This window comes from Lytechinus variegatus, chromosome 4, assembly GCF_018143015.1.
Source record: "Lytechinus variegatus isolate NC3 chromosome 4, Lvar_3.0, whole genome shotgun sequence".
Taxonomy (NCBI): Eukaryota; Metazoa; Echinodermata; class Echinoidea; order Temnopleuroida; family Toxopneustidae; genus Lytechinus; species Lytechinus variegatus.
Window position 1 is genome coordinate 54,113,521 of NC_054743.1, and position 17,778 is coordinate 54,131,298.

Consider the following 17,778-nt stretch of genomic DNA (forward strand, 5'->3'; position numbering starts at 1 on the left):
AGGGACCAATCTGTGCGGTTCTTACACATTTGCAATCCATCGCAAACCTTTGTGTTACGGAGCCCAGGACCTGATTACCTTCCCATTCTGTGCCGCCGTCCCTTCCTACGACTTATAGCGGTAGATCGATGAAATACTTTATCTTGTTATTAAACTAGTGTATGTTTCAAGAAGTAGACAACGATATCCTGCCATATAAGCTTCTTAACCCTTACCTAAAATCACTGCCGTTTCAGCAAAAGTTCCATGAGTATAGTATGGCAACATACCCCCTTCTTTTTGTGAAACTGGATGGTGCAATATCATCATCATCATCATCATCCTCGCCACCAGCATCATCATCATCCTCACCACCAGCACTACCAACCCCATCGTAGTCATTACCATCATCTCCACCACCGCCACCATCGTCATAAGTTTAATCATCATTAGCCAGTTATCAAGCTATGCAGAGTAAACAGTAACATATAGGTTCCTTATATATTGTGCAATTTGTTTGTGATAATCGGACCGATAATATTCAATAGTACTCATATTTGGCATGTTTGGGCATGGTCCCGGAAGCCGGAGTGTTCTGGGTACGTTGCCGGGGGAGGTGGGGGGGGGGGGGGGTGCTGCGTGTATGTGTGTATTATTTCCATATGCAGCACGCTGAGGAATTCTGGACGGAGTGACTAAATGGGGAAAACAGGTTTTTCCTTGTAAAATTTCTAGGGAAAAAATGACCTTGGAGTAATATATATATATATATATATATATATATATATATATATATATATATATATATATATATATATATGCATGTATATATACGTATAAATATATTTATGTTACTCCAAACTGAAGGTCATTTTCGGCCCGAGAAATAATGATGTTCATGATTATAATTTTGTTTTGCTTGTCAATTTGACATCAACAATGCCATTCAAAAAATCATTCTTAGGGCCATGTATTTCGATTTTAGATTTAGATATATTTAAACAAATATAATCGAAGTTGTAGTACATACTCAAAAACAGTATAGACAGTTCAGTGATACTTTAAAGCACATATAGAATATGAATTACCTGAACTTGCCAAGAAAAGCAATGCTTGTATAAAGGCAAGTCATTAAACGTAGTTTCAATACTAATTCAAGATATATACAATAATAGAGACGGTAAAACAAGTAATTTACAAATACAAATCAAAATAAAGCGACTAAAATAAATAAGAGAAAGTGATTTAGGTGATAATAATACGAATATATTAGAGGTATATAATTATGCTAAGGAGAAACGAAAATGGCAAAGGAATACATTCCGGTATATATTTTAGGAGAGAAAATTAAGATGGTAAATCAGATTAAATCATGAGCTCTAAGACCCAACCGTATAACCGTATAGCATATACCATAAAAAGGGTTATTGTATTATTGGCAGTCACCAAAATCGTTGTTTATTTTAGTATATATTTTTATCTTGAATAAACTTTCCATGTCGTAAGAATGATAGGCCAGCTCGATGGTAAAGTAAACCGATTAGTATAGCATTCAGACGTTGATGGATATTTCCACCATTTATACTTGGGTTGATACGCTTAAAAATATGGCATGTCAATAATGATAAACTTGTACTCAAGAAACTAAAACTAAAATATATAAGCAGACCATTATTCACATTAACAGTTCAATGTAAAAATTGTAGAGGTACACATTTGACCCCCCCCCCCTTGGCTATTTTACCTAGCACTCGTTTTGTAAGTTTACACCCTCCTTGGTGCCTTTACTGTCAAAATTGACAGAGCATGTCAGGTAACAAAGTATCCCATTAAATGCCATCGAAGATCTGAAGCTGTTAAAAATATATATTGGAAGATGTGGGGGGGGGGGGGTGTATTGATTGAGCATTGAATTGAACTGCCCCTTTAAATCATATTTTTATGTTGTTTTCCTTTATTGATTTACATTGGACTTTAGGCTTATTGCGTTCCAAGGGGTCAGAACAAGGAAAGGAAGATACTGGCGTACTTTGCACAAGGCCTGATAGTGATTTAGAAATATTAGTTTATCTAACAGTTTACAGTTAACAGTTTATCTGAATTAACAACAATTTCAAAGTTACTGCTTACTTAAATAAGAAACAAACAGAAATATATGGTGTGTATTGTTTGAATAACTTTGATTACGAGGTTAATGATTGATTGAATATCATGCTTTATTGTATGATAATTGTCATGACGATTGCTGTTCGTCTTTAGAATTATGGGACCATTCATGCGCTCACTTAAAAACTATTTTTTGAATTCGAATTCTCAAGCAAAGGCGGTTTGGGTCTTTGGTGACTTGCCAATCAAATCACTGCATCAAAAATACGAACTACGATGAGTGAATGACAATTGTATTATCAACGGAAGGGCTCGATAGGTCACGTAGGTTCCACCTCCAAAATATGTTTCGGAGGTCAAGCCTTCCATACGAAAAATTCGTACAATAATTTGAGTCAAACTTAACTAGAGTTCACATCCAGAATAGATTTTGAATTCATGATTGTGATAAACCTTCGTAACTCTGTTCTATTTTGGTTACACACGTCTGTATCTATTTTTATGAGGTTGTATAAATTTCTCTGGGTGTCTATATTTCTGCGGTTGTCTCTGAAGGGGTATTTAATTCTGTGGAAGTCTTTACATTTCTGAAACTTTCTCTCTTTCTGTATATATTTCTGTCATTGTGTTCAATAATATTTTTATCATTTATTATTTTCTGCGATTGTCTTGTTTTTGTGTTTGTCCTGATTTCTGCACTAATGTTTGATTCTGTGAATTTCTATATTTTTTTATTTCTTTATTTCTAAAATTTCTTCTTTTTAGATATATTTATGCATTTTAGTATGTTTTTAACAGTGTATAAATAATCAGAGAGTCTAAAGGGGCCTAAGCTTTCGATCCTAGTAGAATCTTCGTCGGAGGCAAAATGACAAACATATAAAGTGGAACAACCATATTATCATTGATATTATGGTTGTTCCACTTTATACGTTCTTCATTCAGGTATTAAGTAGATGAAAAGTGACTCGAAATTAACAAACTCCTATCATTCAATATGCTCAGTGTTAAAACAATTGAAAAAAATACATATGTTTCTTTATAAGCTTATACTAATACTTGACATAGTGAATTAATTATAATTACGAATGCGTTTTTTTTTTTTATCATTTTGTCACGCAGTCTCCTGATGCCACTATGCCTGTCTCTCTCAGTGTTTGGCGTGCCAGGATCGGCACGTACATGCGCCGTAAGCCGAAAGTATATGACTACTTCTACTACCTGAGGAGGTATGTTTACGGTCTTAAATTAATTGAAAAGGCGAAGAAAGCAGCTGAACACTCAAAAGAAAATGACAAAGGCAATCGCCAAAAATCGTCTTTCAATGTCTTTTCAACTGGTGAAATTGGCAAAACTAGTAACGCAAAATCTTGCCAAACTCCGCCTTCTAACGATGTAAACCTGAATGTCACTCAAACTGAATCTTCAAGTGACAGTGCAGTCAATAGTAACGAAGTGGGAACATGTTCTCAGCCTGGTTACGTCGGGAACAATGGCTCTTCGGGTCATACCAAAAGCCCAGATCACATCGCTCAGGATGGGTCTCAGTGTGCTGATGGTCGTACACTTGGAACACACTCAACAAGTCCAATCAAGAAGAGATCCACTTCTGTCCCTGATCCTTCTGACACCAAACCTACCAAGCCATGTGACCTAGACGAGTTGGACCTGAGATACATAACTATTCATCGCGAATCACATGCTAACCTCAACAATTCAACTCAAATACGTGAACAAGACCAAGGTGGTGGCACATCGGAGGTATATTCACAAGTAGCTACACACTTCGCTGGCCATCAAGATGGCGGCAAGCAGGAAAAGGAGATATCGAACCCTTTTACCTCTGAGATAGATAACCAATCTTTTCCTGTTTCTCAACTGGATAAATCTAACAACGCTGAACACACATTGTGCCCGAGGGTATGTCTAATATGGTGTCTCTATCTTGAACCGCCTTTTTATCATTAAGAATAATTAGGGATACATCGTTACCAGCTAATTAGGGATACATCGTTACCAGCTAACTAGAAAATAAATGTATCTCAGCGTTTGCCTTAAAAAATTGTAAGATTTTTTTTATCTTTACGTAACAAGTTTACCTAGAAATTATCCAACGTATAACGTGTGTGACGAATTCCATTGCTTTTTTTCTTATATATGTAGTTTACATGGAAAGATACTGAACCATGTTGATATCTGGACACTGTATTAAGTTTTCGAATAAAAATTAATGTTTAATTAGGCAGAAGCACTATTCGGAAAAATGAATGAAATAAAGTTAAAGTTACCAAGTTTGATAATATTTTTACACTTTAGGTATGTTAACACCGTTTGAAACAAAATGAGTCGGAAGGATATGCATTTCATAAAAAACTATATAGCATTATGAAAGGTAATCTGTTTATTATTTGAAAGGTCTTTCTGTCACATGTACTTCTATTCGTTTTAGGAGATTGCAGAGCTTTGTGGAGCACCAATATCTTCAGTCAGTAGACCACGTTCACCTAGCAGGGGATCAGATGAAACACAAAGGAATTTATTCTCTTCTGGTATGATCAACGTATTCCTCCAGAGGTCCGGTGACGTAGAGCAAAATCCTGGTCCAAATACCCAGTAAGAAAATTGAAATAATTCATCATCATTATCATTATTATCATTATTATTATCACCAACACTATACTATTGTCCCGGTGGGGTCACTCAGCCGCAGAGGGGGACACGTATGACCGTTACCACAAATGCAAGTGACCCCCTATTGCAGTCAATTTCAAGGACATTTTGTGAAATTTACCCCCCTATTTTCACGCAAAACAAGGACAAAATTGCGGTAAAATGGTACATTGAAACACCCCTAATTATAAGATGGTAAGGACACTTTTGCCCATTTCGCAAATTTACCCCTATTTAACGTATTTCAAGGACAGGGCATTTAACACCCTTTCCTAATTAGAGGAAATTGCAACTCAGGCGTCAGAGTGCTCAGTCCTTAAAGATGACCAAGAGCCAAGTCATAATAATCCAAAAGAACTTTATTTTTCTTGAAAAATAAGAAAAGTAAAATTCTTTGTAAAAAATAAATGTAGATTTGTCCATATAAAGGTACATAGCATGATGCGCGCACCCTCTGCGGCTGGTGACTCGGCGACGGAGTTTACTTCCCGTAATCGTTCTCCCCTTTTTCCTGACCCCTATTTCCATCAGATCGAGGACTACTTCGAGGAGAGTTCTGTCCGCGGACGTTCCGTGAAATTGACCCCTTTTCCCGCGATTTTGGTAACGGTCATGCGGTCCCCAAGTCATATTGAGTGACCCCACCGGGACTATTGTATTATACATTAATACGTTCTAATATATTATGCCATTATGAGTACATTAAAGGACGATCAAAATAGTCTCCTTTGCCTTACGACAGGGTGTTATACCAATCGCCGGTTCGCAATATATTCATGACGGTTTGAATCCAAAAGTATATCGACAGAGTACCGTATATCAAGTGGCTATGTGTACACATATCTCATTGAACATGATCATTTTCCAGTCTGCATGGCCAGCTATAGTATATTTTCATTCATATTTCATCTCTGAGAAATACCAAACCTAACAGGATTTATGTGAAATACTTCTATGTTTTAATACAATATACATTTTTTTCCTTGAAAATTAATTGAAAACAAAAATATCCCTTAGCCACTCATGTGTCTTTGTATATGGTTTAGGCCTGGGAATCTAACTGAGTTCGAACTCCATCTCCTTGCTGACGGTATGGATCCATCAGACTTCAGGAAGGTTGGACTAGCTTTAGGATTCACTGAGGCTCAACTAAGTCGATTCAAGGAAGACAACATTGGGAACATAATGCAAGCTACCTATAAGATGCTTTATGAATGGCTGAAGACAGTACGAGATAGTGAGGCGAGGGAGACACTGTCCAACAAGTTAAAAGACATCGGTCTGGTACAGCTTGCCGACAGTGTACAGAAAGGTTAATACCACCACTCATTACTCCTATGCAGAGAAAGGATACTGATGCTGATTTATGATAAAGATTATAATGATTGTTATGCTGATGATTACAATAACGATAGGCAATTTTGAAAACGATGTAAGTAATATAAGTATAATTTTAGTATAAAAATAACTTGATTTATAAAGCGCTTTTTGCCTGAGGATGAAAATCGCTTGCTATTATTACCTCGGCTTTAGCTCGAGCTACCATCACAGACGTTTGGTGCATTCAAGGAATTAATCATGCTGGGTACACATTCATATCACCTGGGTCGAGTGCAGCACAGTGTGGATAAATTTCTTGCAGAAGGAAAAACACACCATGGCTCGGATTTGAACCACCAAACCTCAATTTAATTTTATGCAACCATAAAAATATGTATATACAAATCACACAGTGTAGATAATTATGCAACAAATGGTACAAAATATCGTTAGGACCATAAAAAACTGCTTATAGAGAATGACCCCCAAAACAATAGCATTGACAATATTTACAATTAGAAAAAAAACTAATCTTATTAATCAGTTCATTCATATGAAAAATAGAAAAAATCTTACTAATGATTGCAAGACACCGAAGTTTTTCTTCAATCTGAGTCATAAGGTGCAAATATAAAAACGAAACTAAAAACATACCCAAAATCAAAAAAGATATTTCATAAAAATGATATAAAAATACAAATATGGCACAAAACAAGAACTCAAGACATTGAGTGACACTCATAAAGGAATGCATTCCTTTGAAATTGATATATTTTATTTTCTATTTCATTACAGGTAAGGCCGGAGATCACATACCATCCATGACGGAAGATGAATTCCAACAGGTCATCAACGAGGTCAAGAAGTATTCGGCCATTCACCACTGTCAAATTCAAGCCGATCCACTGAACAGCGACCTTCTACTTGAATTTAATCGGATTTTCACGAATTTGACTTTGATGGAAGAAGATAAGGGAACAAAGCGTAAGAGACCGTTACTCTACGAAGACCTACTAAAGACCAAGGTAAACGGGGTCTTTCCTCATCGCTTGTTGGTTGAAGGTGAAGGTGGTGTGGGGAAGACAACTCTCTGTGCAAAGATCGTTTGGGACTGGATACATGGAGCAGGTTACCAAGATTTCAAACTGGTACTTCTCGTCATCCTTCGTGAAGTAAAGGATAAGACTATTGGAGAGATTATAAAGTCCTACCTCCCAGACGACAATGCGGTTACGGCCATGCAGCTAAACAAGTATGTCTTTTCCCATCAGACAGACGTCCTTCTCGTTCTGGACGGTTTTGACGAGTTTGCTGGCAATCTTGATAGCTGTTACCAAATCGCCTTAATCATCCTGAATCGGCTGTTTAAGTCAGGGAAAGTAGTAATCACATCAAGACGATGGAGATCAGATGAGATACGGAAGAAAACAGAACTTAGAAGGCTGTATGCATTCATTGCTGTGGAAGGTTTCTCTGATGAGAATCTCTCTTCCTACGTCATCAAGTTCTTCCATCCAGACACAATTTCGGCTGAAGATTTGAATCGATTCATATCGATTAATGATGTGATCAGAGAGAACATGGCTCCATACCCCATATACACAGCTATGCTGTGTATCATGTGGAAAGAATTCGATGGAGCTCGTCGCATAGCAATGTCGAAATTACAAACATTTTCTCAGCTCATTAATGAGATGGTCCAATTCTTGGTCGATCATTACCTCTCAAAGCTCGGTCTGTCCGCAGTAGACACGAAATGGCGTGTACAGCGTGCAGAAATACTTCTCCATCTATCCAACATCGGTTGTCTTGCTTTCCAGGGGCTCATGGAAAGGCGATTGGTGTTCACTGAACAAGAGTTCAAGAGCTGGCCCGGGTGTGTGACAATAGGTTGTCAAGTTGGAGTACTCACTAAACAAGCACCGATCCTTCAGAGGAGAAGCAGAATGTATCACGCACATTCCGCAGACTCATCTGTGCAGTTTCCCCATAAGCTGTTTCAGGAGTATCTATCAGGGATGTATCTTGCATCTCTTCATGACTCAAACAGAAGCATGTACGATAGGTTGATGAAGGATATAGTCAGAAAAGCAAGGGAATTCCGGGAGCTTCTGTACTTCACATCGGCTCAACAGAAGGAGGTCGGATTGGATATCATAACTCGTCTAATAGCAACAACACGGTCAATGGAATATGGGCGTACCGATGATGACTACATTGCTGATGTAGCATATGAGAGTCAAGACCAAACAGTGGCCAAAGCTGTGGCAGATCATCTATCGACTTCATCCAGCAACACACTTGAGATCAAGGAGTGGATGCAGGCCCACACAGTATCAGGGCATATCTTCATCATGTATCATCGGAAAGTGGTAAACAATTTACACAAAATGTATACACCCTGTGTATTCGAATATCTTATTTGAAAAAGTCTAAATATGTTTGTAAATTTTCATTTTTCCCGCAATATTCAAAACAAACGAGACCAAAGAGTACTGCTCCTCAAAAACATGAAACATTCACAGAACATCACTCGACCCAATTTCACTGTTATTTATTTTATATCTGTCATAAAAAAACACCCCTTGTAAAATAAATCAGATGACGCAAAAAGAATAATGTAATTTCAAACATTTGATAAAATTTATTAGATAACTATTTAAAAACAAACAAAACGTAGAAGGAGTGGGAAGAGTAATACAAAACGTGTATATAATGTATTTTGTTTTGTTGTTCTTAAAGGGAAATTAAACCTTTGGAACAAGTAGGCTTCTGTTTAAACAGAAAAATCAAATAATAAAAACAAAGAAAGTTTGAGAAAAATCAGACAAGAAATGAGAAAGTTATGAGCATTTGAATATTGCGATCACTAATGCTTTGGAGATCCTCCCATTGGCAATGCGACAATGATGTGTGATGTCACATGTGAACAACTTTCCCTTTGATCGACCATAAAATACCCACAAATGTCTCGTTTTGCTTTTTCTTATGGTGATACAAACTCTTTATCCATGATTTATTCTTTAAAAATCAGTATTACATGCCCTCCTATAGAAAAAAAAACATGATCTACTGATCGATGTGGTAAAAGAGGCAATTTAAGTGAAATATATACTAAAGTAATGGGGAGAGTTGTTCACAAGTGACATCACACATCTTTGTCGCATTGCCAATTTGAGGATCTCCTTAGCATTAGTGATCGCAATATTCAAATGCTCTTAACTTTCTTATTATTTGCCCAATATTTCTCAAACTTGCATTGATCTGTTTCTTTGATTTTTCTCTTTTCACACAAGCTGTCTCATTCCAAATGTTTCATTCTCCTTTAAACGTGCAAGAGTTAAGCCTCGGGTATGCAGATATGACTCAAATGTAATCAGGGGCGGATCCAGCTTTCGCAAATATTTACCCATATTTTCCCCGATCGGCCACTCAAAGTTGATTTTTATTTGTTTCTTTGAAGGGGTAGTCCAAACAGTAACTTGTTCGCTTTATTCTCACAAAACATAAACAAATAATCATGATAATAATCTCTTATAAACTTCTCAAAAAAGTTTGGAAATCTGACTTTCATCGATAGTCCCTCGTTTTTAGTAAATATCGATATCTAAAAAAAAAAAATATCCATATCTAATTAACATAAGATATACATTATTTCATTATCTTTAACATGATACCCTACATGATATGATTATGGTTCACATGGAGGTGCAGTGCCTTGAAATGTGGGGCAAGGTGTAAATTCTAAAGTCGCAAAATGACACAATGTTGAAAGTCACTGTACTTTTTTCAATTGTGATGAGTGAGTTATTCGGTAGTTTGTTTTGAGTATGATCGAGAATCCCTCCCCTGTTAATAAATATCAATTTGTAATTAATATCAATGAATAGATCATTTAACTCTCTTTAAAACGATACCCTATATAACATGATTAGGGTTCACATGGAGGTGCAGTGTCTGTTCTTTTTTCGTGGTGATGAGTGAGTTTCTCAGCAGTTTCTTTTAATTGTTTTCATGCACCTAAACATCAACATTAACATGATTAACATGGAATCAAACACACCTCTGCAGAAAACAAACATATAGCAAACAACATGCATGGTTTTTTCAAACCACGACTCACACAATGTTATTTCACAGAACCATCACTACATAAACCACAATAAAACATAGCAAATGAAGAGGCAGTGGCTTGATTTGAGTGGATTTTCGTCTCTATTGACACAGACAAAAGAACTATGTTTTGTATTGACCTTTTACGACCATTTCTGCTTGTTTTGCAGTTTTTCAGTTCAGACCTCATACAACACTTTTGAGTCCTGCTCTTTTTGTGGTGGCTTGATCATAACAAGAATGGTATCAATTTAAAGAGAATTAAGTGATCTTTAGAGTGCATTGTGTAAAATTGGAATTCGGGAAAAATAATGGCCAAACTCAGATTTTCAAACTTTTTGAGGGGTTTTATAAGCCTCATTGAATTGTACGAGCGCGAAGCGCGAGTAAATTTTTAAAGCAAATTTTATGTATTTTGTCCTGACAATTTAATATTTTCAGCAAAGATTGTGATTGTGAACAAGATCACTGCGAGCACGAATCGCGAGCAGAAATTTCTGATATCCGCTCTGGCCTGATGGGAAAACAGACCTACTAATGTTTGCAGTTTGAGCGCGAAGAGCGAGCTGAAAATTTACGATATTTCGACCTAAAAATCTAACATTCTAAGCACTTTTGTCACCATAAACAGGATAGGTATACAAATAAACATTTAGAATTAGACCTAAACATGTGACACACTATTCAGATTTCATAATCACAAAAAGGATGCCTCATCTTCCTACATTAATAATGCAAGCGCAGCACGAGAAGAAAATTTTTGATATTCTGATGTGAAACTGGATAATTCAAGTACATTTTGAATAAGGAACAAACTGCGTATCTATTATGTGCCCATGTTTTTTGAGATTTAGACCTAGAATCTGCTAATTCGAAATTCCTTTATTATGAAAATCAATAATGCGCTAGCACGAGCTGAAAAAAAAACACTATGGCGATCTGAAAAGGGTCAATCTAAACACTATTTCAAGCGGTAAATTGCCAATTCGTCTACTGCCATCCCGTCCACTCACCACATGGTCTACATTAATTTCGTCTAATGCCATTTCGTCCATCAACATTTCGTCTACCACCCATTTCGTCCAATCACCATTTCGTCTAATAGCCATTTAGTCTAATAGCCAGTTAGTCTATAGCCAATTCGTCTACAACCATTTCGTCTACCAACCATTTCGTCTAAATCCATTTGGTCTAATGCCAAATCGTCCATTAACCAGTTCGTCCACCGTTCATTTGGTCCAATAGCCATGTCGGCTAATTTCAGTTGGTCCAATATCCACATCGTCTACTTATCAACTCGTCCAATTGCCATTTCGTCTAATAGTCATTTCGTCCATCAACCATTAGGTCCAATAATCAGTTCGTCTACCAACCAAATCGTCTACTAACCATTTCGTCCAATTCCCAAATCGTCCAATAGCCATTTAGTCTAATAGCCATTCGGTCCAATAGCCATTTCGTCTAATACAAATAATTTGCGTTATCCGAGGAGGGGAGCGAAATGACTTTAATACCTTGAAATCATTGATGATATTAGTTTTAAAAAAACCCTAAAAACTATGATAACTACTATCGCAAGGGTCGATTCAGTGGGTACAGCAATTCAGGCACCCCACCCCCCCCTAAAACGCACACACACACGCACATACACACATATAAAAGGGGGAACTAAGATGGGGAAAATGGAAAAGGGTCCTTTTAATTTAATTTGTCGCTCAATTTTTATTTTAAAAAAGAAAGGAGAATATTGTATTCCGATATCAAAATACGATAAACAGATGAAAGACAATATAGCCTTTTAAAGAAATATTATTGATCAATATACCCCCCACCCCCCCAAAAAAGAGCTCTTCCCGATCTGTCCTTTCTTCTTTCCCTGTACTATCCTCTCCCTTTTTGTTCGTTTCCCGTCGCTAGAAGCTAGCCCGCCTGCGCCTGAAATAAATGTAGGCCTAGTAGTATTGACAATAACGATGAGTATGATGTTCGTGATATACTCATGCTGTAGCATATAATAATAAGAATGATAATCATCATAATGATACTAATAAAAAAAAAAATAATAATAATAATAAAATTCACAATAATACTACTACTAATAATAATTGTGATGATCATATTACTAATATTAACAAAAATGATAATAATAAGGATAATCATAATAGAAATAATATACATAATTAAAATAATTACTACTACGTAGGCGCGGATCCAGGAGTTTACAGGAAGGGGGGGTATTGAAATCACTAGAGTAGATTTTTGGTCGCGAGTATATAGGCCTGCCGGGTATAATTATAACACATCCCTTTTGCGGATCTAGCTTTTGCTAATGGGGGCAGGGGGGGGGGGCTGTTGCTCGAAAAATGTTCATTCATTTATATATTCCCCTGTCTGCGGATCGAAGAGGGTTTTTTCCGTGTTTTTTGGGTTTTTTTTGCTTGCGCGAGCTGATCTTTTTTTTATAAACATTTTATTTCATGTAGGCCCACTATTATTTTACACATAAAATCGTAAGTCTTGACGCTGTTTGAAATCCTGAACATTTCTCTAGATTAATAACTAATGCGAGGATTGCAAGCGCGCAGCGCGAGCTGAGAATTTTCCATATACTGACATGAAACAGGGGCGTTTTAAGGACTGCGTTTAGGAATTCTTGAAGATACATATTTTACTTTTGTAAATGCAACATCACAGTGCGAGCTGAAATTTTCCTATATTCAGACCTCAAAACGGGGCACTTTAATCACTTTTTGTAAATTTGTACATAATACACATCTAAATAAACAATGCGAGCGCGGGTCGAAATTTGTGATATTCTGACATGAAAAATGACGTTTTAAGGACTGTTTGTAAGCATTCATAAAGTGGATACATAGGCATTTCGAGGAGGGCAAAGCGTCCGCCCCTCCTTATTGACGGCCCCAAAAAAGAGAAAAGGGTGGGGGAGAAAAAAAAGAGAAAAAGGGAAGGAGGGAAAAGAAAACGGGGAATGAGACGAGAAAAAGCTGAAGGAATTAGACATTGACAATCCACGTCACTATCCAGTTTAGAAATGAATATACAAACATGTGCACGGCGAGTTAAAAAAAATTGATATTTCAGGACACTTTGAACACTTCCTGTAATACAGGATACATAATTATCTTAAAATGAAAAATTACTGCAATTATTGCCGAAAATGTTGGTTAATTGACATAAAGAAGTAACAGATTAAGGATTGTTTGAAGGAATTCAAGAAGAGATGGATGTATCATAAATAAAAATGTGAGCGCGCAGCAAGAGCTGAAGCTGTTTCCCTATTTTCAGATCTCAAAAATGGGAGATTTTAATCATTTTTCTTTTGTTATTATGTACAGGATACATATCTCAATAAATTATTAATGCGAGCGCGAAGCATGAGATGTTTCCCTTTCCTTTTTTCCTTTTCTTTCTCCCTCTTCCTTTTTTTCCTTCTCTCTTTCTTCCCCATTTTTTTCTCTTTCTCTTCTTCTTTCAATCTTTTTTTCTCTCCCTTTTCTTTTCCTCTCTTTCCTTCCCCTTTTTGGCGCCCCCTTTCGCCATCGCCAGTATACCATTCCGTTTTTCCTCGCCCGTATCGTGTATGTATAACCTCGATAAGACACACATTGCTTCCCCCTTTGGGTGGAAAACACTTCCACAATGCAAGTAATCAAAGACGAACAACACTAGTCAACAGTGATAAAATAAATCAAGAAGTTGAAGAGAATTGGTAATTAATTAGGCCCACAATCGCGAATAGAGTCGACTCGGGTCGTAGAGGGCGCTAGTGCAGCATAGTAGACCAGTATGCGTATTAGACGAAATGAATATTAGACGAAATGGTGATTAGCCAAAATGGCAATTGGACATATTGGCTATTAGACCAAATGGCAATTAGACCAAATGATTGTTAGCCGAAATGAGTTTAGACCAAGTGATAGTAGACCAAATGCAGTTAGACCAAATGGAACATGGACGAAATGAAAGTAGACCAAGTGGTTATTAGACCATTTGCCTTTAGACCATTTGGCTATTAGACCAAATGGGAATAGACATAATGATAGTGGACAAAGTGGCTATTGGACCAATTGGCAAAAAAATACCATTAGACCAAATGGCTATTAGACCAAATGATAATAGACGAAATGGCTATTAGACGAAATGGCTATTAGACGAATTGGTGATTGGACGAAATGGTAATTGGACCATGTGGATAGTGGACCAACTGATGGTAGACGAAATGATATTAGACCATGTGGGTAGTGGACAAAATGGCAGTGGACGAAATGGCAATAAACCATTTCAAGCATCGTATGAAAATGAAGTGAAGTGAATATATATCTTACTTCGCAAATGATGCAAGCACGAATCGCGAGCCAATTTTATTTAAACTATTTCTTAGACCAAGCACACGGGGAAATTGCAAGTATATTATTTTTTTCATCATATGAAAATTACCATTTTCCTATTCCTCTTCCTAAGCGCAAGATGAAACTTGTCGATATTGATGTTACATTCTGAAAAAAGGGACACTTTTATTATTAAGAATTAATGAAACTGATGCCTTATTTATCAATCTAATATCAATGAGAGCTAGAAATTTGTTGATATCAAGGCCTGAAAAACGGAAATTTTAGGCATTTTCAAAATATTGTTTTACCGCCTACTTGTGCGCATATGGTAATCCTCAAGTAAATCGGCTGTTGATGAAATGCAGGAGACCCATGTGCAGGAGAATGTCTTAATGCACGTGTAGTTGCGGTAGCGTAGTTTGCTTACAACTGTCAGACTGTGGGGATCGGGCCTGCTGTTACGAGGCCGTAAATTAAACATGGATATTCATTCATTCATTCGTTTATTTCAATTTTCAACAATTACAGTTTCTTCTGTACATTTTGACATATATAAATAACAAAACATATTTCAAATATTCCTGTAAAAAAAATGATATTCAAGATTATTACAAATCAGGTTGGAAATGGAGAAGGCTGCTAAAAAGCGGAGATTGTAGAGTGCAGCCTCCCAATAAATATTCTTGCAGTTGTTAAGCATAAACAAAAATAAAATAACAACTTATAAAATAATTAAATAACAACTTGATATGCTACCTCCTTTTTACTTTTTTTCTGTTCACAGCGTTTCTCTCACGTAAAAAGGACATTTTTTTAGGGGAGGAGGGGGGGGGGGTCTTCCAAACAATACATTACTTTGTGAACAAATCACAAATAACTCAAATATTCATGAGGAGAATAAATTCTAGGGTTATCACCAAAAGTGATTACAATTGAGAAAACTTGGTGTAATCTAATTTTTTTTTCTGAAATATTTGGTAGACCTTTTGCGTTGTAATAATGACAGATAAATTGAAAAACATAAAAATATTTTTACTCTGAATATGATCAATACAACTTAATCAACAATGAACATGATATAAATAATGGCCCCTTTGGATGATCAACATTAGATTGTGAGTAAATATTCTTGCTAGACTGGGAACTTAAAAATTGTCATTCTTGCTAGACTGGGAACTTAAAAATTGTCGAAAATAAAACACACCATCCCGTCGAGACAAAGAGTTACGGATGCTCTAATTTGAATCATGTAGGTGTTGCTATGTGTGTCAAGCAAGTACTTTGAATGGATGGAGTATTTATGGATTGATATATTTGTACTTTCTTAAAAAGAAAACGAGGCTAATAACAGATGAGTGAATAAATAAATCAACATTTTCTTGCAATTAGGGCCCGTGTCCCTTTTTATGCAAATAGGTCCCAAATCTAGGGATAATGAGAATAATAAAATACTAGTAGTCAACAGTCCAGGTTCTTTGCTAGGTTGTCAAAATTTGCGTTTTACATTTCCTATTGAGTGACTTAATCAGAAGAACTGGAGAATTCAAGAAAAAAATTCCTTGTTTGACTACATGTCATACATTTGATTTAGGATATTAGTTGAGGAAAGTTTTAATCATCTCGAGGCTATTATGTTTAAGTTTTTTTTAATGGTAAAGTTAAATGACTGCGTCGTTATATTGAACATTTGTTTTTGTTTCTCAAGCATGCCTGGAAGTAATTGTCTATTCGTTAATGTATGAGAAGAACCAGTGTTGGGAAAAACACTGACCACCCAAATAAGATCAGAACATCGTGGAGTCTTAGATTTTGATCTTAATTCTAGAGTGTTGGTAAACTCAGTCATGAAATAATAATTGTGAAGCGTATCCGTTGACATAATATGACGAAGCAAACCTTTCAAGTCTATTATTATTATTATCACCATTATTGTTTTTATTATTCGGCCTTTCTGGCCACTTTCATTTTGGTGTATATTTCATTCACATTGGTTTGGTATATATTTATGAATGACAAAAATACCGAATTATATAGATTGGACGATATATGATATTAAACTATCAGATGAAACTGATGTTTGGTTGTCTCCACATACTATGAATTGATCTTTTTTCTCATAAATACGGTGCATACTAGAAAAATCTGGAAATTGTAAAGCCGTGTGGACGGACTGCTTCAGAGGACCTGGCTGAATTCATGTGCTCCTCAAACACCCTGAGCTCTGTGACGATCCGTATGCCTAGAGGCAGAGCGGATGCACACATGCATGATGTGTTCTACTCTGTGCTTGCTCGGAACGCCACTGATACAAAGGTACGTTTAACAATGATTTTTTTTTTCCATATAACAAATTCGTATAATATAATGTCAATTAAAGTCATTTTTGTAATTAATGTTTTGGTAATATATAATTATACATCATGACCAGGAATGGTGGTAATCATAACTGCGTCTATCTGCATGACATAAATGGAGAACATTACTGATGAATGTTGATCGCTATTTACTATCAAAAGTATTACAATCCTCTCGCTCAGGCTACTTAAGATATTTCGGTGATTTTCCATTATTCCGCATTCATCCCCCCTTACTGTCTCCCTCCCTTTCCCTCTATTCACATGATATGATTAATTTCGCTTTTCTCGTCTCTGTCCCTCCCTGGCTCTATTCTCGGTATTTTTTTTATCTCGTGCATTTCTTAATTTGTGTGCTTAATTTTACTTGTTGTGTTTTGTCCGCTGTTGTATGATTTGTTAAATGTCCCGCTCTTGCATCACGCTGTCATTCTTTTATTGATTTTATAGTTTTCTTTATATATCTTGTCCTTGTAACGTTCTGTTTTTTGTTTGTGTAACGTTTTTTTCCAGTGTTGGCCCTTTTTACGTGTAGATGTCAAATCATATTGATATCCACCCTCATTTTCCTGATATCAGAGAGAAGATATGAAGAAAAATTATCGATACAATTAAAAGTCATTCATATTTGACAGAATATAAATACAAATGTGATGATTTGTTATATATATTAATTTCTGTATTAATGTATCACTAATTCATTGAAGGGAGCTTTCAACAACAAGGTTTGTCTTCCAGTAGGTTTCAATTTGATACCATTCTCTGTTAAAATATCAAATGAAATGAATTATTGATCAACCAATTAATTCATTGATATAAAAACTGTCGTTGCCAGAAAATGATTACAATTTTACGTCATTTGACTTTACCATTTCATACGCTTC

The 17,778-nt window shown here is 36.1% G+C and overlaps 1 protein-coding gene across 1 annotated transcript in view; it reads left to right on the forward strand.

The window, feature by feature from the left end:
• Nucleotides 1-17,778, forward strand: part of LOC121414340 — a 59,387-nt gene that overhangs the window by 14,074 nt on the left and 27,535 nt on the right. The window contains exons 2-6 of the mRNA XM_041607487.1: nucleotides 3,208-4,005; nucleotides 4,535-4,698; nucleotides 5,802-6,067; nucleotides 6,871-8,447; nucleotides 16,677-16,853. Coding sequence (XP_041463421.1) covers nucleotides 3,223-4,005; nucleotides 4,535-4,698; nucleotides 5,802-6,067; nucleotides 6,871-8,447; nucleotides 16,677-16,853 — 2,967 coding nt within the window. The 5' untranslated portion in view covers nucleotides 3,208-3,222. The remainder of the gene's footprint in view (nucleotides 1-3,207; nucleotides 4,006-4,534; nucleotides 4,699-5,801; nucleotides 6,068-6,870; nucleotides 8,448-16,676; nucleotides 16,854-17,778) is intronic.